General features: G+C 41.6%; 5 protein-coding genes across 8 annotated transcripts in view; 4 read left to right on the forward strand and 1 right to left on the reverse strand.

Annotated features, from left to right (window-relative positions):
- Positions 1-3,097: 3,097 nt before the first annotated feature.
- On the forward strand, positions 3,098-10,857 carry LOC143177955 (kinesin-like protein KIF12). 2 transcript variants are annotated; one of them, XM_076376299.1, is made up of 15 exons: positions 3,098-3,164; positions 6,112-6,204; positions 6,454-6,532; positions 6,623-6,835; positions 7,370-7,507; positions 7,575-7,716; positions 7,973-8,067; positions 8,138-8,279; positions 8,624-8,742; positions 8,820-8,924; positions 8,980-9,109; positions 9,205-9,430; positions 9,482-9,635; positions 9,745-9,956; positions 10,133-10,857. In XM_076376299.1, the coding sequence occupies exons 1-15, from the start codon at positions 3,151-3,153 to the stop codon at positions 10,491-10,493; spliced, it is 2,223 nt and encodes a 740-aa protein (XP_076232414.1). In that variant the 5' UTR covers positions 3,098-3,150; the 3' UTR covers positions 10,494-10,857. The 2 variants fall into 2 exon arrangements, with proteins under 2 accessions (XP_076232414.1, XP_076232415.1); XM_076376300.1 differs by having other exon boundaries at positions 9,497-9,635.
- An 809-nt stretch (positions 10,858-11,666) lies between these two features.
- Positions 11,667-16,403, forward strand: Uba1 (ubiquitin-like activating enzyme 1). 2 transcript variants are annotated; one of them, XM_076376290.1, is made up of 3 exons: positions 11,667-11,775; positions 11,885-12,307; positions 12,476-16,403. In XM_076376290.1, exons 2-3 carry the CDS (start codon positions 11,941-11,943, stop codon positions 15,238-15,240), a joined length of 3,132 nt encoding a protein of 1,043 aa, XP_076232405.1. In that variant the 5' UTR covers positions 11,667-11,775; positions 11,885-11,940; the 3' UTR covers positions 15,241-16,403. The 2 variants fall into 2 exon arrangements, with proteins under 2 accessions (XP_076232405.1, XP_076232404.1); XM_076376289.1 differs by having other exon boundaries at positions 11,685-12,307.
- A 333-nt stretch (positions 16,404-16,736) lies between these two features.
- On the forward strand, positions 16,737-20,508 carry Dnalig1 (DNA ligase 1). 2 transcript variants are annotated; one of them, XM_076376596.1, is made up of 5 exons: positions 16,737-16,816; positions 16,930-16,983; positions 17,168-17,254; positions 17,335-17,414; positions 17,493-20,508. In XM_076376596.1, the coding sequence occupies exons 1-5, from the start codon at positions 16,797-16,799 to the stop codon at positions 20,183-20,185; spliced, it is 2,934 nt and encodes a 977-aa protein (XP_076232711.1). In that variant the 5' UTR covers positions 16,737-16,796; the 3' UTR covers positions 20,186-20,508. The 2 variants fall into 2 exon arrangements, with proteins under 2 accessions (XP_076232711.1, XP_076232709.1); XM_076376594.1 differs by lacking the exon at positions 16,737-16,816 and having other exon boundaries at positions 16,880-17,254.
- Positions 20,509-20,621: 113 nt separating this feature from the next.
- Positions 20,622-22,281, forward strand: Thoc6 (THO complex subunit 6). Its single transcript, XM_076376598.1, has 5 exons — positions 20,622-20,812; positions 21,004-21,231; positions 21,321-21,488; positions 21,554-21,716; positions 21,817-22,281. The coding sequence occupies exons 1-5, from the start codon at positions 20,694-20,696 to the stop codon at positions 22,135-22,137; spliced, it is 999 nt and encodes a 332-aa protein (XP_076232713.1). The 5' UTR covers positions 20,622-20,693; the 3' UTR covers positions 22,138-22,281.
- The window catches only part of LOC143178122 (uncharacterized), a 55,483-nt gene continuing 54,891 nt past the window's right edge, over positions 22,223-22,814 (reverse strand). Inside the window, exon 8 of the mRNA XM_076376597.1 lies at positions 22,223-22,744. Within this exon, the coding sequence (XP_076232712.1) occupies positions 22,392-22,744 (353 nt within the window). The 3' untranslated portion in view covers positions 22,223-22,391. The remainder of the gene's footprint in view (positions 22,745-22,814) is intronic.

A 22,814-nucleotide genomic window follows, 5' to 3' on the forward strand; every position in this document is an offset into this window, starting at 1 on the left:
TCGTTTGTACGATGGCCACGTTCGAGGCTGCCGCGTGGGCGATTGTAGCTATCGGTTCCCCGATGGGGGGCCATTTTTTGAGGAAGTTTCGACACCTTTCACAGCCTGGCTGTCGCAATGATGATTTGTCTGTAAGAGCTAGTTGCCGAGGAGATAATTGTTGAGGTTTGCAATTGGTCCTAGGTGGAGGTTCTTGTAGAGTCAGAGGTGTGAGGCTTACTGAACAGTTCTATTGGGGCTTTTCGGATTCCAAAACGACAGGTCTCACAAAAGCCACAAGACACTGAAACCCAGAAGCTTCTTGTAATCCAGTCGAGTCGACGTCGTTTAAATCACTGATCGATATCAGCTACTGAAGCGAACGTCATATTGCACACGAGGCAAGCGTTTCACGGGAGCAATTTGGATGAATGGAAAGGCGCGCGCACTTCCTTTCGTCGAATAAAACGTTTCTCCCTAACGATCTAAGTGCACTTCCTGCATAATCGAGACCTGTTCGCGCTTCCGTGAACCCGTTCGTCCTTCCTCGAGACTTATTACAAGAATTAGTGTCGAAACTGGAACTAATTCTACGTGTATCAATGAAAAGAACCGAGGAAGTGGATTTCTTTTTATTCCTGTAGAACGCTAATAGTAAGTAAGCGCTAGATGTGATCACTGTGCGTGTCTAAAGTAATTAAGACGCGTTATTTAAAGAGCGGTAAGTGATTAATTAAAAGGAGATCAAACGCGACGATTAAGGTGCGAGAACTAGCAGGAGTCTCGTAAATAATTGATCGGAAAACCGAGGCTTTACACCGAGAAGCCCAACAGTGCATCACTACTTTGCATTATAATTCACTTATAGTCTATTCTTCCGCGTGGGGTATATATATAGGGTGCTCCGTTTCATATAGCCACCCGAAATATCTCTATTGTCTCTCAGGCTATAGATCTACGGTCACGCTATCGTTGCGCACTCCTTGCGATATTCATGTATGGCGGCATGAATATTGCAGCGTGGATTATTTTGAGACGCGTGCAACGTATAAATAGATGGGAATAATAAATAATCATACAATTTTGATGGGATCGTAATCGAAAGCTAGCTCTAATCTGAAATCTAGCCGAGAGATCGGTGGTTAAAATTTAGGGGCAGAAACGTGATCAACAAGGAACTGATACAAATTTACATTATGTCACGATTACCTCCTTCGACGATTATTTATTTATGAGAAGTACCAGACTTGCAACACGAGCCCCCGCCGTTAAACCGGTATTAAGTCTGCATGCAGGCTGCATCGTCTGCACTCGGCTTAATGTCAGCCAGGCAAGTTGGCACGAAATACGATAAATGCCACTTTCGCCCTGAAATAATCTATAGTATAACTATACTATAACCTATAGTATAACCTATAAAGATGATAATTTGTACGAATGATGGCCCCGACGATTTTTCATTTCCGAGTAATCTGCACGTATCATCCTCAGAGCTGTTAGGGAAGCTACTAGAGCACTGTAGAAAGTCTACAGTATATACGCCATGATCGGCAAATTAATTGCAAGATACTGGAGGGGATCTGTACGATTAACTAAATGAAGCAATTTCATTACTCTTACAATTAGGTAACTAAGCAGTGAGTCAAAGGAGGTGATTCCTTTCAAAGCAAGCACAGTTTCCTGCTTTCGCGAAATAGCCAGAGGCTCCCAAAGGTTGCAGGCAAAAAGAACTCCAGCTTTCCATCGTTAATCTCGCACCAGTAGTCACGTAGAAATCTCCTAGCGAGATGAAAGAACTCTATATTTCTGTTCCCTTTTGGGCTGATCCTCCTTTGGATTCTCGAAACTGCACCCTGCGTCGATCACTCGATCTTCGAAACACAGACGATTATTATTCCGTGTGTACACTATGTACTCTTTACGACAAACACCACTACAGTACTCCTGTAACCGTTACTCAGACGACGCTCAGCACGCGACTGTTAATGATGACAGTACTCACTCATCGTGCTTTCCATCTGTTATCAACAAACCACCTCTGAATCGAAGCTCAGTCAAGGGCGAAGGGTGAAGATAAAAGTGCACTGCACCGCGACCGAGTCATCGGGCAAAATTGTACTCGGCCGAAAATAAACCCCCACTGCGAAAATACCGCCAAGGAATATAACTCGCTGGAGAAGGGGTTGCGGAATTTTTTGAGTGGCGCACATTTTCTGAGGAAAACGAGCCGCAATAAAGTTTACAACGCTGACTCCCGCGTATTTATAGCTGACCATTTCCGCAGGGATCCTCTCGTAATTTTCGAGCAGAACGACTCTGCGAGGATTCTTTGGCTTCTTTGTGCCCCTAGCGCGGGAATCTCAAGAATTTTTTGAGTTCCACTGGGATACTTGCTCATATTTCTGCGACTTTGGATCAAAAATGCAATGTACCTTTTTTTAATAAAAGTAATCTTTTTCTGTTGAAATTAAAAAGATAATTCCTCAATTTGTGTGTAAAAGTTTCTTCTTTTTTCATAGGAATATGAACGAGCATCCTATTAAAAATTGTAGGAATTTAAAAAACACAGAATTCTGATTTGTGTTAGAAATTCTTCATATTCCCCTCCACTTTTAACATGTCGTGAGCCCTCATAAAAGCTCGCCAAGGTCGTGGGCAAATATGAATCTCTCAGCGATCGAATTCCCGCTGTGTATATAATTAATGGACTCCCCGTATTCTGTGGCGATAGGGGATGTTTATTTTAGAGTCCGAAATTTCAGTGGAAGACGAAGTTGTTACGCGATCGTATACCTCGACAACGCAACATGTCAAGTTCGTTCTGACGTAACATTCCACGTGGACGATGACCGCGCGGGACGAAGAGGAAGTCGTTCACGTCTGAATATACGACGTTGGACAGGCTGTTTCGATCGGTGGCTGACGCCGACTATAGGAAAAACCGCCACCCTCGCTCGAAACCACCCCTTTCAAGTGTCAGTAGCTTGCTGTCTGTTGCTCTTATTGCACGAGTTTCCGCTCATCGAGCAGAGGTCACCATTAATCGAGGAAATTTCTCTGCGTCCACCGACGGTCTTACCACATTCCTGCAACTTTCAGAGAAGGATCTTAGGGGGGTCTTTAGTGGAAGAAATAAAGGCACTCGGGTGATGGGACATCTTTCAATGATCCATGAAATTTCGAATGTAAGTTCCTTCGATTTGCGAACCTCCTTACACCTTGGAACTTAGTTTCAAGGAAATCTATAACACTTTCTCGATACCAGAATACATAAAAATACTCCGTACGAACTCTGTTATCCCTTGCTCGCAGTTTATCAATGTTCCAAAGAAAATCATGTTTCGCTCGTTAATCCTTTAACCCTTCGTTTTATAATCACAAGTGAAACAGCGAGTTCTGTGTGGAACGATTTCATTGCTCAGTCTGATTGGCTTTCACTTTTTAAATCGCGACAAACCGCAGCGTTTACGTTAATTGTTGCAAAAAGGAAAGGCGCAGAATGAAAGGTGCATGGTGAACTGACCGGAACGAAATCGCGATCCCATTTTTTTTCTTGATCTATCTCGATCGCCACGCGAGAGGAGAGTCGAAAGACATGTCCTTTCTTTTAGATTACGATCGAATTTGTTCCCTCGGGTCCCGAGAGACTGAATTCACCTTTGTTCACAACGCACTTATCGATGACGGATCGGAGTTTCTATGGAATCGCAATTAGTCAGAACTTTCGCTTCAATTACGGTAACGCTTAATTATTATCTCGGTTGGGGACTTGATCTCCGTAAACAGACGCGGGATAATTAACTGGCCCGTATTGTATAAATTTTCGTCGTGGATCGTATAGAGCTTTCACTATTGTGAGCCCTGGAAGATGAAACATTTCGCGTCGATCTCGTCTCCTCATGAGAATCAACACGAATCGCGCGAAATCGCGTATCATGGGAAGGGAAACTAAATTCGATTGCAGGCTCCTTTTAAACAATTGCTTTCGTGGTTGAAAGGTTGACGAATGGTGCTCGTGAAAAATCCGTCGCCTTCTCGAGGCGAGAGCCCTCAAAAGGAACATGCGAAGAATGATAAGAGAAAGGGCCGTGCATCGCGCGGCAATAGCCCTGATCAGCCTGCTTCCAGGGGAAACAGCCCAGGAAAGGGTAACTCCAGCGTCAAGAGGGTTGTTAAGAGCAGTTTGCTGCAGTCCAGAGGAACTGAGTAAGTATCAGTGGTACTGTGGGAGCTCTGACTTGAATCGCTTTTAACTTGTGCTTTCGAAGATTGTGGAGCATGAATGATTTATTCAACGAAAACAGAAATGAAACTGAGCAGGGTGGAAGTAGAAAGCTAGTATTAAATGTGAAACCTGAGATCAGACGAGATGGCTAAATTATGTTACGAATTATCTCATTCATGGTTTCTAATTCCTATCATCTTTAATATTTAATTTCAAGTTTAAATCGTTATCTTCTTTCAAAATTATGAATTCTATGTGTGCACCTATGTAAGTATCTCTGTAATCAGTCCTATAACTTTTATTAACACTTACATGTCCATACTTTCCATGACTTGGACATTACGAACCACTAAAAAAGATGCAAATGCAAATAAAAAACTACCCCTAATGAAAATCTCTCTCTCATATCACAAATTATCGATTCCCCGAACCAAATGATAAAAACTTCCTATAAAAAACAAATTGCCATGATTCTGAAGAACAAATTAAAGGAAATGGTTCCCTGAAAGTCATTTCCGAGGACCCAGGATGGGGACAGGCTCGATACAGCGCGTCGAGAAGGACACCAACTCATTGGATTCAGTTTTCCGAGGGGCTGCCTGTGCAAACTCACCCCCACGACTCATATGGACATTGATAGACACGTATGTCGTGGTTGCGACACATTTCGATGCCGTGTATCGATTGCGGGACCTTGCTAGGTGTCTCTTTCTGTCGGTCAATATCGTGACGATCGCCAGCGTGTGCCTATGTAAAGAGATCTCAACGTTTAGACACGTGAAACATGTATTTCCCCCAGACGATTAATGCGCATGACAATGTTTATTCTTCAAGTTGCTCGTATCGAGGCTGGACGATATTACATGAGAAATAAAATGAAACAGAATTATGAAGAAATTGTTTCCTGCATTAGCTTGACTACTTAGAAAATTCAGGGGATGAAAGACGTAGATCTTTCACAGTCGATTTATTATCAAGTAATAATGTCCTACGATGTTATCAGTTTCCGATGCAGGTCAGATATCGTACGCAAATCGAATTACGAACATGCAAAGCGCGCTGCTTCGATGTGTTAGCAAGACAATCGCTGGGAAACGCAACCACAGGATTTACTGGGGCAAGTGACTCACTTGAAGAGTCAATAAAAGAAATTCGCGTTCCGAGTATCGGTCTCAGTTCCCTGGAAAAAATACCGATCGATTTCTTATCGGATCTAACAAGAAATTCGCAGAAATTTCTGCTCTCCAAAATTTTCTAGATTCTTCGCGAATCGAGTGAGCCATAATTTGCATAGACGTATTGCTTCGAAGCGTGGACTTTGCTCTTTTTATCAGGCTTTTAGCATAATTGCAATTTCCTTCGTGCGTTAGCACCCCGATACGCGATAAGAATTGGAGGCAACACTCGAGGTGACACAACTATTCGCAACGACCATGCGCTGGCGAGTATGTAACATGTTCACGTCATGTAGTACTATAAGGGAATGATTGAATGCGTTGCCTCTGCTATAAGCTTCTCCAAGAGCAATAACCGACCCTAGACTCCACCCTTTTCAGAAAATGCAGGATTTTGCATACGAAATTCCCTATAAAAAGCAACGAATAAGTGAACCACTGGTTTAGCAATCAAAACTTCATGAATCATTAACAGGGGTCGCAATGATTTTTCAATCGCGCAGTACCGAAGAATAAGGGGGTGAAATCATAAACGAAGCTGGTCAATCACGCGATTTTTCCCCGAGTTGGCCCGATTGATTGAACCTCCTCAATTATTGAGCCGTCCCGATAGGAGGTCAATCATGGAATGGACAGACAGTTACTCCACTTAAAACGGTCATGAGAGACGAGTAAGCCACGCGAAGCGTTTCAGCGAAAAGATGACAATCATTTCTTCGATTCTACTTCCAGGACTGGCAGCATCGAGAGGCTGGTAGATGGTGACAAGAGGGTGATCGCCACGAAACATTTACTTCCAGAAAACAACATCAATGTTGTCGTCAGGTACCCAGAACGTTTTTATTTTTCCATAGAAATTGTGGTAGTAACTCTATGACTACAAGAGTAAGACAAAACGACATGAGTCACATTAAAAAGAAGCTTAAAAAGCCTAAAAACAATATAATAAACTACAAGTTCAACTGATTAGAGATTCAGAACTTTGGGATATGTGACACATGCTGTTCTGTCTCACAATCATAGAATTATCCTTCGATCTAACTTGGAGGTTGACTCTGAGAAATCCTCTTGCAGAGTTCGTCCACTTAGCGGTAAGGAAATTAAGACCGGCGAGGATATGGCTGTGCAGTTCCCTGGCGATGGTCAGATATACGTAAGCAGCCCATCTTATCTCGATTTTCTGGAGCAACATCTCGACAAACGTCTCTAATTAATGTACCACAATCTCGATTATTCGTCACAGTGCGAGGGATCTCCGAGCAATGGGGACAAGAAGGGGAAATTATTTTCGTACAATGTCGTCTTCGAGCCTACGGCCACTCAGGAGGACATACTACAGTTTTCCGGTATCAAGAAGCTCATCGAAATGGCGGTGGAAGGGTTCAGCTGTACAGCGTTCTGCTATGGGCAGACAGGAAGCGGGAAAACTCACACCCTCACGGGTCCTCCGGGAATGGTGAGTGAAAAACTGTGGAAAACACCTTTCTTGGTGCTCCCTCGCTAGAGTAAAGACTTCTGAAGAATATCGATGGCTTTCGAGCTCCTCGATTAAGAACGCTTCCATAGTCTTTACCCAGGAAGTGCGCCTCAGAATATGCGGCATATAATGTATTAAAGCACTTGGTCGCGTTGAAGGCCGATGTAAACGTAACGGAAAGGTTAATGCTGATCGACATGCGTAGATAAGATAATAACAGAGCAGTCAATGCTCGTCTTGTTTGTCGGTTATACAATGCTCCAGGCGAAAAGAGATGAAATTGGTAGTGGATGGAGACAGGTTGTTGTCTCTTGTATTGTCTGATGTGTGGCGATTTTTTAGGTAGCTAGAGTCTGCTGGGATTTAAATAGATTACTAGATATCTAGGATTTAACTAGACCGTGTTTAGAGACCTTGTCTCCTGGGAATTAGAGAAATTCCTTCAAGAGACAATTCTTCAGTTTTTAAAATTGTACTTAAATAAGATCAATGATCGATGCACCATTGATCCAGATCGAAAGGATGGATCCTTACTCAGAGGACAACGGCTTGGTCTTCCGGTCTTTCGTCTACCTGTTCAAGCTCCTGCAGGAACGGCAGGAGTGTAACTTTGTTCTGAAGGCCTCCTTTTTGGAGATCTACAACGAGAAGGTTAGTGGATCGACTGATCTAACTAGAAGCCCTAGGAGAGCAGGTCACAGAACGTTCTCGATCACAGGTAATAGATCTACTGAATCCTGGGACGTCGAGGAAACCGCTGATGGTACGGTGGAGCAAGAAGACGCGAGGCTTCTTTGTCGAGAATCTTTTCACTGTCGAGTGCGAGGAGCTTGATGACCTTCTGGCGGTTCTCGAAGAAGGTAGTTATCGATCCTCACCTTTCCATCTCGACAGATGGACTTTAACCCTTCTTAATCGATCCTCTGCACGCAACAAGGTGCTTCACTGGAGAAGCAGTGATCACCATTACGAATAAGCTTCAATCAATTAGATTCGTCTTTTCATAAGACACTTCTATTCAACTAGAATCTAAGAACATGTGAAAGATTCAAAAGACCTAAGAAAACCTAAGTGTTCAAATTCGAAGTTCTCTGAAGTCATGGACCCCATTTTCAGGGATGAGAAACAGATCTGTCGGCGCGCACAACATGAACGACCACTCCAGCAGAAGTCACAGTATCCTCACAGTCAGCATCACCTCGGAGCAACAAGTGAGTAACCCAATTAGTCAGCCTCTATGGGCAGGCCAGGGAAATAAAGTTGTATGGCCCCTGTCGATAGATGGACAACAGTGTGTTCATCTCGAAGCAAGGGAAAATCAATTTCGTCGATCTGGCTGGCAGCGAGATGACGAAGAAGACTCAGAGCGAAGGCAAAACGTTGGAGGAAGCCAACAACATCAATAAAAGCCTCATGGTTCTAGGTAGGATTCTTTTTGTGCTTGTTCTACAAGGTTCTAGGAAAGTCCAGAGATTCTTTTTCAACCTAGACACTCGTGTTACTACACATAAAGTCGAATTGCGCCGGATATTAGGACTAGGAAACTTTACGATGTGAATTATTCAGAAGCATCGCTGGAATCGATCGTCTCAGACGTTCACTGACAAGTGAAAGGGCACGAGTCTTTGAAATAATCGATAAGCTTGCGAGATAGCGCGAATTACGTGTAAGCGCACCCCTTAAAATCTACACGGAGAAATAGACTGACTCCCCTTACGAGTAACGTTCGATTTGCATACGCTTACAAAGTTGTTTTTTTCCTTGAAGGCTACTGTATATCCTCTCTGAGCGATGGAAAAAAGAAGGGAGTACATATTCCTTATCGAGACAGCAAGCTGACTAAGCTCTTGGCTGACAGTTTAGCAGGAAACGGCGTCACGTTGATGGTAACATTATATAATAGTTTAACGCTGTTGATTATTTATAATTGGGCAAGTTTAAGGAAATTTCACGGCACTTTTAGATCGCCTGCGTTTCCCCAGCACGGTCGAACGCGAGCGAGACGCTGAACACGTTGAGATACGCGGCGAGGGTGAAGAAAATTCGAACGAAGCCCATCGTGGTGATGGTGAGTGTATAAATAAAACATCAGCGAAGGATATAAATAAAATTCTTTGTCTTAGGACCCACGAGAGGCTCTGATACTCAGTCTGAAACGGGAAGTGGGAGCCCTTCAGACAGAGAACGAACACCTGAGGGCGGCCCTTCATCTCAGTGGCGATGCTCAAAATGTGATTCGCAGCGAATCCAAAGGTACACAGTTATTTCAGGGTAGAGAGTACAGCTCTTAGGTGATCACGTGATTCTAAAGATGAATAAATAAGTAAATGATGGTATAATTACCACAGCTGAGAGAAAGATACCGCTGACACCACCAATAGTGGACCTGGATAAGCTATCCGAAATGGAGCGACCAGAGCTGAGTCAACTGATCCACGCGTATATCACCGAGAACGAGGCTCTGCGTCGCGAGAACGCGGAACTGTATGCTACTAGGGAGCAAGTGATACGGGACCAGGAACTCGTTTGCAGAGAGAACGAGAGACTGCTGAAGAAACTCGAGGACGTTAACTCGTAAGCGCAATAGACGATTGCGGTACGGTCGATATTTCATTAATCTCGTAGGTTTTATTATTGCAGAGTGTGCTGTCGCTCACCAATTATACCTGCCAGGCCTACCTACTCGGCGGAAGTGCTCAACGACACTAGCAATGAAGATGCACCTGGCGCGACCAACGTCTGGACTAATCCTAATGTCGAGCCTACCCCACTATCCAGCGTGCGTAACAATATTTTAAGAGTAAAGTAAAACAAGTGGGGTACTTAAATCAGGAGAATTTGGTGAAGGTTCTATTAACTATTGTGAAATGGCGATTCTAAATGTCCAGGACATGATCAGGCGTGGGCTCTACAGATCCGCGAGCAGCATGCCGGAGAAGATACAGAAGGAGCTGGACAAGCGAAGAATCGTGGGAAGCTACAACAATATAGCCGAGGCCTACAAGGATAAGAGTCATCATCGCCGACACAATTCGTGGGACAATGGAAATGGCACAACGAGAATGAGTCCTGATCAAACAGTGTCGCCGATACACAACCAGTAAGTATAACCTGGAGTCTTTCAGGGTTCTAGGTCCTCTAAAAGAAAAATGTGGATCCTCTGTACACATTGTGGACTCGAAGTTCACAGACTTGAACTTCTGTCTGCAATGTGTTACCCCAACTAGTGCAATCGTTGCTATTCTCTGAAATAATTCGAGGACCGCCTGGTAACAGGTTTAAGAAGGTGAACATGCGTCGCACTTCGACGGTCCCCGAAGAGAGGAGACCCTCGGAAACTAGCGAGCTCCTAGGGGAACCGGTTCAACCGACAGACCACTCGTACAACGAATCGCCAGACTCGATTTTCAGTGGTCCTTTGGATATAGCGAATTCTGCTCCTAATACGGCGGAATCGGAAGCTCCCACAGCGCCATTTCCAGCGATTTCGCATTCTTCGACGCCGTTTGGGACTCCAGAACTGGAGGACGTGATCCCTGTGAGGTACTCGCCGAGGAAATCGAAGGAGAAGGAGGACGAAACGACGCAGAGGGCTTTTGGGAGTCCAGTGCCCATCGACGAAGACAAACCGCTTTAAAGACTCAGGCTATATAATCGATACGATGGCTGTACTTGACCCTGGGTCAGGTTTTCGAAGATTCTTATTTATGTAACCGTGAAATATAGTACAGAGGAAAAGTAAACTTATTTTGATGACGTATTACCGAACACAGTAGGGGGTGAGATAAGTTATGGTTCAGGGGTGAATTTCCCTGGAAGCAATAACACAGTAATGTTTCTGAGAAAGAGAAAAATGAGCAGCGTAGTCGAGGAATTATTTCCATGTAGATAGTATAATCGTGTGTGAGAATCTAGCGTGTATACCAATGATCATCAAATCATTGTAATCTACCTCTGCGGTGTGGACCAACTTATGTGTAATAAAGTACTTGATTCTTTTACCGAGTGTAATTTCTTTGTACCAAAACGAATCGTCATTTCTCGAGTAGGTTATTGCAGACTGCTAAAAATAATGCATTCGATAAAAAGGAAATCGGCTCAGACAAATGAGAGTGGACAAAATATCGTTTCCCGTATGCTCCGATAAGGGAGCTCTATAAAAAGACAACGTGACCCATTGTGCTCGTTATCGGCTCTCGCCGAGCAATTCTGCAATTGCGTGCCAATAATTTCCTCCACGACGCGTGCATAATTCATTAGATAAGCATCTCGCCACGTCAGATAACCAGGCATACAAATACTGATGGATTAGACGTGATCGTAGCCGATGATAATCACGTAGAGGGCGCCCTTTTAAGCTCATCCGTTGGAACAACTGAAGCTTAATTACTTATTGGTCTGAGTCATTTCAACCGTGATCGGTGCACAGATCCGCCAACCAATCGTTATCACCTAATTCACCCAGTTTATCGTTCCATTCGTTTGTTTCGCGAGCCAATCGACGGGCAGCATTCAAACCTGAAATTCATGATGTAACGTTAACCAAGGATGTCGCAACGAGAAAACAAAGAAACGATACAGAACAAAATTTTCCCGTGGAAATGGTCGATTCTTGTGATTATCCCGACACCCTGTTATCCGTCTCATCGAGAGCACCCAAAGGTAGCACTGGTTTCATCGTAAATTCCTCTTCGGTGAGAGAAGGCCTCACTGTTTTACCGATCGCGCGAACTTTCATCCCCACTTTATCGAGGAGGCATCGACGACACTGCGATTACTGGTGCGACTGCGAGGAAGCAGTAACTGAGCGGATGAAAGAACGAGAATCATCATTCTTGGATGGACAGTGGTATCGCGGTGCAGCACGGTCTTGGTCTAGAAAGAGTAGACTGGAATCAGCGAAGAAGAGGTGGAGAGAGGTGCGGTGAGGAGAGCGAGAGAGCGAGAGAGAGAGAGAGAGAGAGCGGGCGCGTGTGGCAAGGTCGGTGTGGCGTGCGGTGAAGTTTCACGGGCTTTATTAAAGTGCAGTCGGCCGGGTTGAAAAAAACAATCGACGGACATAATACGGCGCCCCGTGAAGTCCGATGTCTAGTGCTGAGGTGGTGGAGAGCTCCGTTGACCCCCCAGCCAAGAAGCGACGCGTTGCTGCCACCACGGGAGGAGCCGACGACTCGACGACGATCGCAGACATGGCGAAAAATGGCTCGACGTCCCAGGCTCCCGCCGAAATCGACGAGGGCTTGTACTCCAGGCAGCTTTATGTCCTTGGTCACGAAGCGATGCGACGTATGGCGACCTCCGATGTTCTGATATCCGGTCTCGGTGGTCTTGGCGTTGAGATAGCTAAGAACGTCATCCTCGGCGGCGTCAAGTCCGTTACCTTGCACGATACCGCGCTGTGCCAGATCTCGGACCTCGGCTCGCAGTTCTATCTCACCGAGGCGGACATAGGTAAGTGGATGCAGAATCGTGTTGATGTGATATGAGACACGTGAGTGATTTAGGAATGGGCACTACGAGATTCTCATCTTCTACAGTTTCTTATGGTGTTTGTAGTCTTCTGTAATGTTCAGTATTGATTTGTAACGTTTTCAATTATTTGTGTCTTTCCGATTGCAGGTAAAAACAGAGCTGTCGCCTGTTGCCAACGCCTGTCCGAGCTGAACAATTATGTCCCCACGCGTTATCACACTGGGCCCTTAACAGATTCTTATATCAAGAAATTTAAAGTCGTCGTGCTGACAGAGACTTCGCTGCAGGAACAGTTGCGTATCTCTGATATTACTCATGCGAATGACATAGCACTTATTATAGCGGATACCAGAGGCCTATTCTCGCAAGTATTTTGTGACTTTGGGGAATCATTCACAGTGGTCGATACGAATGGTGAACCACCTGTAAGTGCAATGGTCGCTAGTATTTCTCAGGATACAGAAGGTGTTGTTACGTGCTTGGATGATACTCGTCATGGCATGGAGGATGGTGATCACGTCACATTCTCTGAGGTACAAGGAATGACTGAGTTAAATGGTTGTGAGCCAATAAAGATAAAAGTTCTTGGCCCATACACTTTTAGCATTGGGGACACATCTAAATATTCTGAATACATACGTGGTGGTATAGTAACTCAAGTGAAGATGCCAAAGACTATACACTTTTCTTCTTTGAAAGATTCTTTGATGAAACCAGAGTTCCAGATTACAGACTATGGAAAGTGTGATTTCCCAGAGCAGTTGCATTTAGCATTCATGGTATTGCATCGTTATGTGCAAACTAAAGGAGCATTTCCAAGACCATGGAACCAGGAAGATGCTGATGAATTTTTAGCTCTAGCTAAGACTAATATGATAGAAATTAACACAATTCTGTTTGAAACATTTGCTAAAGTATCCTCTGGTAATCTGAATCCAATGAATGCTACCATTGGAGGAATTGTAGCTCAAGAAGTTATGAAGGCTTGTTCAGAAAAGTTCCATCCCATATACCAATGGTTGTACTTTGATGCTATTGAATGTTTACCTGAAGATCTCTCTGAATTGACAGAAGAAGATTGCAGCCCAATAGGATCACGTTACGATGCACAGATTGCCGTTTTCGGCCGCCGATTCCAATCAAAGATTGGAAACTTAAAATATTTCGTTGTAGGAGCAGGAGCCATTGGCTGTGAATTGCTCAAAAATTTTGCAATGTTAGGTGTAGGTGCTGAAAATGGTAGCGTAACAATCACTGATATGGATTTGATAGAGAAATCTAATTTAAACAGACAATTTCTATTCAGACCATCCGACGTACAACAGTCTAAATCAGTCACTGCAGCTAGAGTCATAAAAGGCATGAACCCCGACATGAAAGTAATCGCTCACGAAAACAGAGTTTGCCCAGAAACAGAAAAGATATATAACGATGACTTCTTTGAAGTGTTAGATGGAGTTGCAAACGCTTTAGATAACGTTAATGCTCGTATTTATATGGATCGTCGTTGTGTATATTATAGAAAGCCACTCTTAGAATCTGGTACCCTAGGTACAAAAGGAAATACACAAGTTGTTGTACCATTCTTGACTGAATCTTACAGCTCGTCTCAAGATCCCCCAGAGAAAAGTATACCAATCTGTACTCTAAAGAATTTCCCCAATGCTATTGAACACACTTTACAATGGGCTAGGGATAATTTCGAAGGTTTGTTCCGCCAGGCTGCGGAGAATGCAGCTCAGTATATTTCTGATCCACAGTTCGTGGACAGAACTCTAAAACTGCCTGGTGTTCAACCATTAGAAGTATTAGAATCAGTTAAGACGGCATTAGTTGACGAGAGGCCCAAGACTTTCGCTGACTGTGTTGCATGGGCTCGTTGCCATTGGCAAGAACAGTACAGCAACCAGATTAGACAACTTCTGTTTAATTTCCCTCCTGATCAGGTGACATCGAGTGGCCAACCATTTTGGTCTGGTCCGAAAAGATGTCCCGAGCCACTGGAATTTAATGTCAACGATCCATTGCATTTAGATTACATTGTAGCTGCTGCTAATTTAAAGGCAAAAGTCTATGGAATTCCTATAAACAGAAATCGCGATGAAATCTCTAGGATCGTAAGTACTGTGCAGGTACCAGAGTTCACGCCAAAATCTGGAGTGAAGATAGCTGAGACGGATTCACAAGTTCAAGTATCCAATGGTAGCGGGAACATCGATCATGAAAGGCTCACCCAATTACAGGAAGAACTGCCGAAAATTGAAGATCTTAATGGTCTAGCGATTTATCCTCAAGAATTCGAGAAGGACGACGATACGAATTTCCATATAGATTTCATCGTGGCTGCTTCGAATCTCCGCGCCACTAACTATAAAATTCCTCCCGCTGATAGGCATAAGAGTAAACTTATCGCTGGTAAAATCATACCAGCTATCGCCACCACAACTTCTGTCGTGGCTGGCTTAGTATGTTTCGAATTAATCAAGCTTACTCGCGGTGTTAGAGATTTGTCACTCTACAAAAATGGTTTCGTCAACCTGGCTTTGCCATTCTTTGGTTTCTCCGAACCTATTGCTGCACCAAAACTAAAGTACTATGACACAGAATGGACTCTTTGGGATCGGTTTGAAGTGAAGGGAGAACTGACGCTCAAAGAATTCTTGAACTACTTCAAGGAACATCACAACTTGGAAGTTACTATGCTATCTCAGGGTGTTTGCATGCTTTACTCGTTCTTCATGGCGAAGCCTAAATGCCAGGAACGTATGAGCCTCCTAATGTCAGAGGTGGTAAAGAAAGTATCGAAGAAGAAACTCGAACCCCATGTACGTGCACTGGTATTTGAACTCTGCTGTAACGATGCTGACGGTGATGATGTGGAGGTACCATACGTTCGCTACACCTTGCCCTGAAGCTCACTGGTATCGTCGGATAAATGAGAGTTGTCTACTTAACTGACTTAGCCGTAGTAATTTCTACAAATTTCTATTTTACAATACGGTAACAGGAGAATATTAATCTTTGTCTATGTAAGGCTCTCAAAGTAAAGGTTCATTTTTATCGCCCAATGCTTTGTAGCATTTATAGAAAGTGATCGCCTGAATTCACTGAGTTTATCTTACTATGATCTCCCTTTCGCTAAAATTCAATCACCTTTGTTTATCACTCCTGTGATCCTCTTAATCGTTTCATGACTCTAAATTTTTTTGCGTGTATCTCTTTTGCTTTTTAATCAGCGATGTTTGTCCAAAAAGAAAAAACAAAAAAAATGCTAGATCTAATTCGAACTGTTGATAGAAAGCTAAGTGGGTAAAAGTTTGTACAAGAGAATCTGCGTAATGCTGTTTGTATGATGATAAAGAGAAAAAGAAAAAAAAATAAGATTAAAAAACTGGAAAAGAATTTAGTCCATATTGGATCGTAAAGGGAATTGTCATGGTAAGAGATTTTCTTAGGGCTCACACTTTGCAATTTTATGTATAGAATCGAATGTAAATTACTGAATGATAACTCAATGACTCTTAGACGAATAATGCTAGCACAGTTATATATAGGCAATAGATGAACGTGAGAATTACGAGCGCAATATGTATCTTGCCTCTGTCGATATTTCTTTTTTTTTTTCTATTTACGATTAATCTATCGATCAGAAACGCGTGAGGAAACCAGAGGAAAGATCACAAATTTATTTTTCCCGCCATTTTTGCCGTAGAACACTCTCTCTACTGTCATATCTGATACTTTAAGACTTTATGTAATCGAATAATTTTGATTTGTCCGCTTTAATTTGTTAATTTTTTTTTCTTTTTGAACACCGAATAAACTATTGGCTAAGGCTGTTTGTTGTTAACGAGGATGCTGCATTTAAATTTATAAGGACACGATTTTTGGAAGAAGCTTCGAAAAAGAATTGCACACTTTAGACCAAGGAATACAAAAGAATAAAAAAAGGAAGATATTTTGTTAATTTTAGGATAATGCGGATATTTATTGTATTATTTTAACAATAGATAATAAATAGATGTGTTTGGATTTCAAGAGACATTGAGAAATATAGTAAAGGAAAATAAATCTGCTCATTCTGTTTCTTTATCCATAATCCTTCCTTCCTTTTTACATTTTAACTATCCAAACGCACTCGAAATATCGCAAGAGACGCGATACACATTTTAAGAGAATACAATTATGCGTAAAAATTATTTAAGTCACTCACCACATTTGTAGACCGTAGAAAGCGGCTAAAACCTCTGGCTATTTTCTCGTACAGTTCATGCATCATGAAACTGCACTCACTCGATTGAAATGAAGAACTCTAAAACACGCCAAGCGTTCGAATCGTTTCACTTCGCGCTCTAACGAAGTTTCACGTACGTTGCGATTTTGAACTTCGATGTATCGATCGAGTTGACAAGCATCCGCGGGAAAGTTCGTTGTGTAACGATGCGTTGAGGTTAGAAACGGCGCGAAAATGGCACAACGGAGTATAACGTAAGTATTGCACAGAAAAATTGTAATTTAGAAGCTTGTTAGTCATGCTGGATGAAATTTACATTGGGTGAACATTAATAATGATCTTTCGTCATCTTTTTCATTCATCTCAGATCATTTTTCGCAAAAGCAGCACCGAAAACAGACACCTCTGACTCGAATTCAAGGTATGTTGTGGTTTAATTTTTCATCAAACGATGCAATCATGTTAAGAGTTGTTGCAATATGCACGAGAGTGAATATATTTAATAACTATCCTTGGCGTTTTATGCTAAAAAATAATGTATTTCGACCAAACAATGCTCCTACTACAATTGTAAACAATGTTTTTAATTCGATACGTACTAACAGCAAAGTGGTTAACAATGGAAAACAAGATAGTCCGAATAACGTTAAACGAAAGAGAGAGGATAATACAGATAGCAGTGAATCTTTCAGGTAAGTGGAATTTTGCAATGAATGTTTTCTAACACAGTGGGTAATAATTTGTAAATGTACAATTTTGTACCTTTTTGTAGCCCCCCACCTGTAAAGAAGACAGAAAATGGTGTTACGAAACCTAAATCAAAGACTCCTTCATCCTCAAAGAAGCAAAATGGTAAAATTGACATATACACGTATTATTCGAGCCTAATTTACTTAATTTCCAGGTGTGTAATGCTTTATTATGTTTAAGGAAAACCATCTAAGATGCTTTCCCCTGGAACTCCCAAGGAGACAGAAAAAAGAAAAGCAAAAACACCGCTCACTGATACTAAAAAGAAAATGAAAACTGAAAGTGTAAAGAATAGTAGTAAAAAGAAGTCAACACAAAAGAAAGAGAAAGAAAAATCAAGTAAAGATGAAGAGAAAGCACAAGAGAAAAGCATAGTAAAAAAGAAAAAGAGAGAGGAAGAATCAAGTAAAGATCAGGAGAAAGATTCAGGTTCAGAAGATAAGGAAGAATCAAAATCTAAATCTGAATCTCCTAAATCTTTATCAGATGATTCTGCTAAAAAAACAAGTGTGAAAGAGGCTATTAAAAAAGGTGAGAAAAAGAGAAGGAGAATAGTAGCACCTGTTGATGATTCTAGCGATGAAGAGCAACCTTTACCACTACCAGATAGTCCTGAAAAAGATGCCACTAAAGAGGAAGATAGTGTAGTTAGTGACGAAAAAAATTCTGATACAGAAAATCAAGAAAGTGCTGAAGATGATAAAAAGGAAGAAGATCAAAAACAGCAGGAAGAAAAGACAGAAAAGACAGAAAAGACAGAAAAGACAGAAAAGACAGAAAAGACAGAAAAGACAGAAAAACCAGAAAAACCAGAAAAACCAGCTAAAAAGGTACATAGTTTCTTTGCTCCGAAACAGAAAGAAAATTCCAAAGACAGCAGTGTGGACAAGAAAAAGTCCCAGAGTCATTCCTATAATCCTAGTGCCTCGAATTATCATCCAATAAATGATGCTTGTTGGAAACAAGGTGAAAAAGTGCCTTACATCGCACTAACCCGTACATTAGAACTAATCGAAAATACAAGCGCTAGATTGAAAATAATTGAAATATTATCTAATTATTTTCGTTCCGTCATAGCTCTAAGTCCAGATGATTTACTTCCAAGTCTATACTTATGTCTCAACCAATTAGCACCTGCTTACGAGGGCATTGAATTAGGTGTAGCAGATACAAATCTTATGAAAGCAATAGCACAGTGTACAGGTAGAACACTAGCTCAGATAAAAGCAGACGTGCAAGAAGTTGGGGACTTAGGTATTGTAGCAGAAGGAAGTCGCTCAAATCAGAGAACAATGTTTCAACCAGCTCCATTAACAATAACAAATGTGTATACTAAACTGAAAGAAATCGCGCAAATGACTGGATCTGCATCTTTGGCTAAGAAGTTGGACAAAATTCAATCGCTCTTCGTAGCGTGTCGCTTCACTGAAGCCAGATATTTAATTAGGTCCCTAGCTGGCAAGCTTCGCATTGGTCTAGCAGAGCAATCTGTGTTACAGGCTTTGGCATTAGCTTGTACAATGACTCCGCCAGAGCAAGGCCTCCCGCCTGAAGTTTTAGACGCAAGTAAAAAGATGTCGAGCGATACCTTCAAGCAAAAGTATGACGAAAATGCCCTTATTCTTAAAACAACTTATTGCGAGTGCCCAAATTATGACAAGATAATCCCTGTCTTGTTGAAAGAGGGATTTAAGGAGTTACCTAATAAATGTAAAATTACTCCAGGAGTGCCAATGAAACCTATGTTAGCACATCCTACTAAAGGTGTTCAAGAAGTATTAACACGATTCGAAGGATTGAAATTTACTTGCGAATGGAAGTACGACGGAGAGAGAGCTCAAATACACTTTGCTGAAAATGGCGAAGTTAGTATCTACAGCAGAAATCAAGAAAATAATACTAGCAAATATCCTGACATTATAGGACGATTCAAAAGTACGCGAGGAGAAAATGTTAAGAGCTGTATTCTTGACTGCGAAGCTGTTGCTTGGGATAGGGAAAAAGAACAGATACTTCCATTCCAGATTCTCAGTACGAGAAAACGGAAGGATGCGACAGAGGCAGATATTAAAGTACAAGTATGTGTATTTATGTTCGATCTATTGTACTTAAATGGAGAACCACTGGTTAAACAACCATTTATCAAGCGTCGCGAGCTGCTAAAAGAAAACTTTAAAGAAGTAACTGGAGAATGGAGATTCGCAACTAATTTAGACACTTCGACTATGGAAGAAGTACAAGATTTCCTAGACGAATCAGTTAAAGGTAATTGTGAGGGTCTTATGGTTAAGACTTTGGAACAAGACGCAACGTACGAGATAGCCAAGCGTTCTCGAAATTGGTTGAAATTGAAGAAAGATTACTTGGACGGTGTGGGCGATACACTAGATGTAGTTGTAATTGGCGGATACATAGGCAAAGGAAAAAGAACAGGAACTTATGGAGGATTCTTACTGGCTTGCTATGATCAAGAGAACGAAGAATATCAAAGTATCTGTAAGATCGGTACAGGATTCAGTGAAGAGGATCTTCAGAAGCACACAGAATTTTTCAAGAATCATATCATACCGCAGTCTAAATCATATTATCGTTACGATACATCTCATGAACCCGATCACTGGTTCGAACCTGTCCAAGTATGGGAAATTAAATGTGCAGATCTGTCACTGTCACCTGTTCACAGGGCAGCTATGGGTATAGTTGACCCCGAGAAAGGCATATCATTGCGGTTTCCACGATTCGTTCGTATTCGAGAAGATAAAAATAGCGAAGAAGCTACATCCGCGCAACAAGTTGCATCCATGTATAGCAGCCAAGAACAGATAAAGAATCAAACGACAGGAACGAAAGCTACTGAAGAAGACTTCTATTAAATGAAATATTACATTTTTTATGTTTTTAATGAGTAGACTGTTATAACTAAAATGTCTCAACCTCGATCTGAAATCATAACGCGCGTAAAAATCCAAGATGGAATACTACTTATAAAAAAAGAATTCAATGATATTAATTAAATATTCATATTTATGTAAATAATTATATTCGCTTCTTTCACTATGAAGAAGCGTAATGTTTATGTATGTATTATATCTTGTGTGCCTATTCAGTATCTCTATTTGAATTTATATTTTTTACTGCAAAAGACCATTTTTATATGTATTGTGAAACATTTTTTAAATAATTAAAAATAATATTAATCCGATCCGAGTAATCATATAGATCAATTTTCCATTTTTTTAATTTTAATTGTTTTTCTGCGTTTGTTAGATAAAAAAAGTTTAAACTAAAAAGAAAGTCAAACAATGGTGGGGGAGTTTGTTTTGTTGCACCGGTATCCTAACCTAAATCAACGACGCGGTACAGTGGAATCTACTGAGAAAAATGATGTCAGAAACGTTTAATCAAAAGTCATTTTATAACACAGTGCTATCACAAACATTTTCCCCGGATGGAAATTATTTAGTCGCTGGAAATATCTATGGAGATGTATCAGTTTTTGAGTAAGTAAACATTTTTTAGTGATACATTTACTTATAGGTTAGTTTGAGCGTAATTTTGAAGTAGATAAAAACTAATTCTAGTTCACTGTTTTCCACAATGTACATTTTAAAAAATCTGTATTAATAAGTATTTGCGAAATTTAAACAAATCGCGAAATTGTATTCTAGTTATTACTTTTTAATACTTACAGGTTGTCCAAAGCACTGGGGCCTCATAAAATAGAAGAAAACGAACTACAGGGTCCTAGCTATCATTTCACTGCTCATCCTAATCAACAAGTGGAGAGCATGGCTTCAACTGACCATTTTCTTATAACAGGAACATCTGGCGAAATATGTGGATGGGATTGGAAGATAATTACTTCAAGTAAAGCACCAAAGAGCAAAGTTTCATGGACGATACAAATTCCAGTTAATAAGTAAGACTACAGTCCATAGTATAATTATGAATGGACAATGTTTAGAAATTGCAGAATGCTTGACAATATTGATAGTAGTTGACTTTCAGGGACAGTTATGAAAAACCAGATGTAAACTATTTGGTGTACTCCAAAACAAATAATTTTTTATATGCAGGCTGTGGTGATAATAATATTTATATTATTAGTCTGGAGGATGGTAAAATTCTCAGGAGTCTACAAGGGCATACAGATTATATCCATGGTCTTTCACTAATGTATGTATCATGGATCCATTAATGGCTAACAGCATCTCATTATTATCTCTAATGCCCTCTTTCAGGGGTACCCAACTAGCTTCCTGTAGCGAGGATGGAACAGTAAGATTATGGGATTTACGTAAAAAAGAAAACACTAACATATTAACACCTCACTTGGTAGAAAAAGTTGCACGCCCATGGCTAGGAAAATGGATAGGCGCTATAGATTTTACTGACGACTGGTTGGTAAGTACCTCGTATTTCCTTTCCTATAAATACTTATTTCTATTCTAAGGTAATCATTAAAAAACAAAATACGTAATTGATGTATTCTACTTTTTTTTAGTTATGTGGTGGCGGTCCCTGTTTATCCCTATGGCACATGCGTACCATGGAAGCAGCTACAGTATTCGATCTCCCTGACGAAGGAATCCACGTCGCGAGCATTTACGAAGAGCGCGTCATAGCTGCAGGAACAGCGCCTCATATTTACCATCTAACATACCAGGGAGAAACGTTAGCTAAAGTGCCTACATCCAGCAACGCAGTGTACAGTATTATTTATCAGGAGACACCTCAAAAAGTCCTCAGTATAGCCGGTTCCTCGAACAACCTCGACATCTGCACGAACTTCAATTACCGCGAGCTACTATTAAAATTTGCGTGAATAAAGAACACTCATTATAAACAACCAGAAAAGAAATCGAACACACCCTGCAAGAGAGAACGAACCCGTCACGTACACATATATTCTTTAATAAATATATTAATACAATATGCATTTTATAAAACATAATATAAAGACTTTTTACAAATATACAAGACTTATGATTTCGCCTAACACCCTCTGCATCCATTAGAAATACTCAATAGAGCTAGGGATCTGTAAGGAATGAAATGGAATTAGCAGGACAGGATAAGTCACAGGAAACCGTGACCCGCGATCACGGCGGGTATGAAGCCCTCTCTGCCGTCCCGCGAGCGAACCCAGAACCAATCACTGACATGGTCGCTGAGCAGAGCGACGACGTCCCCCTTGGAGACGCTCAGAGCATTCCCACCACGACCCTCGTAATCGCTGCGAATCACCAGCAAAGTGTGGCGCGATCCTTTGGTTCTAGCATTCGCCGCGGCTCTAAGGTACAGCCTGTCCACGCTGCGCTCACCACACGCAGAAACGGCATCCCTAGAGCCCCGTCTAACCCGAGGGTTCCTGCCACGGGCCCCACACTCTGATCGCGTGTCCCTCAACTTCTCCGTGTCGGTCATGTTCCCTGAAAAAAGCCTCGAATTAATAGAGTAACACCCCCCTGCACACTACATCTCTTTCACTCTCTCCAATCT

This window comes from Calliopsis andreniformis, chromosome 4, assembly GCF_051401765.1.
Source record: "Calliopsis andreniformis isolate RMS-2024a chromosome 4, iyCalAndr_principal, whole genome shotgun sequence".
Classification (NCBI taxonomy): Eukaryota; Metazoa; Arthropoda; class Insecta; order Hymenoptera; family Andrenidae; genus Calliopsis; species Calliopsis andreniformis.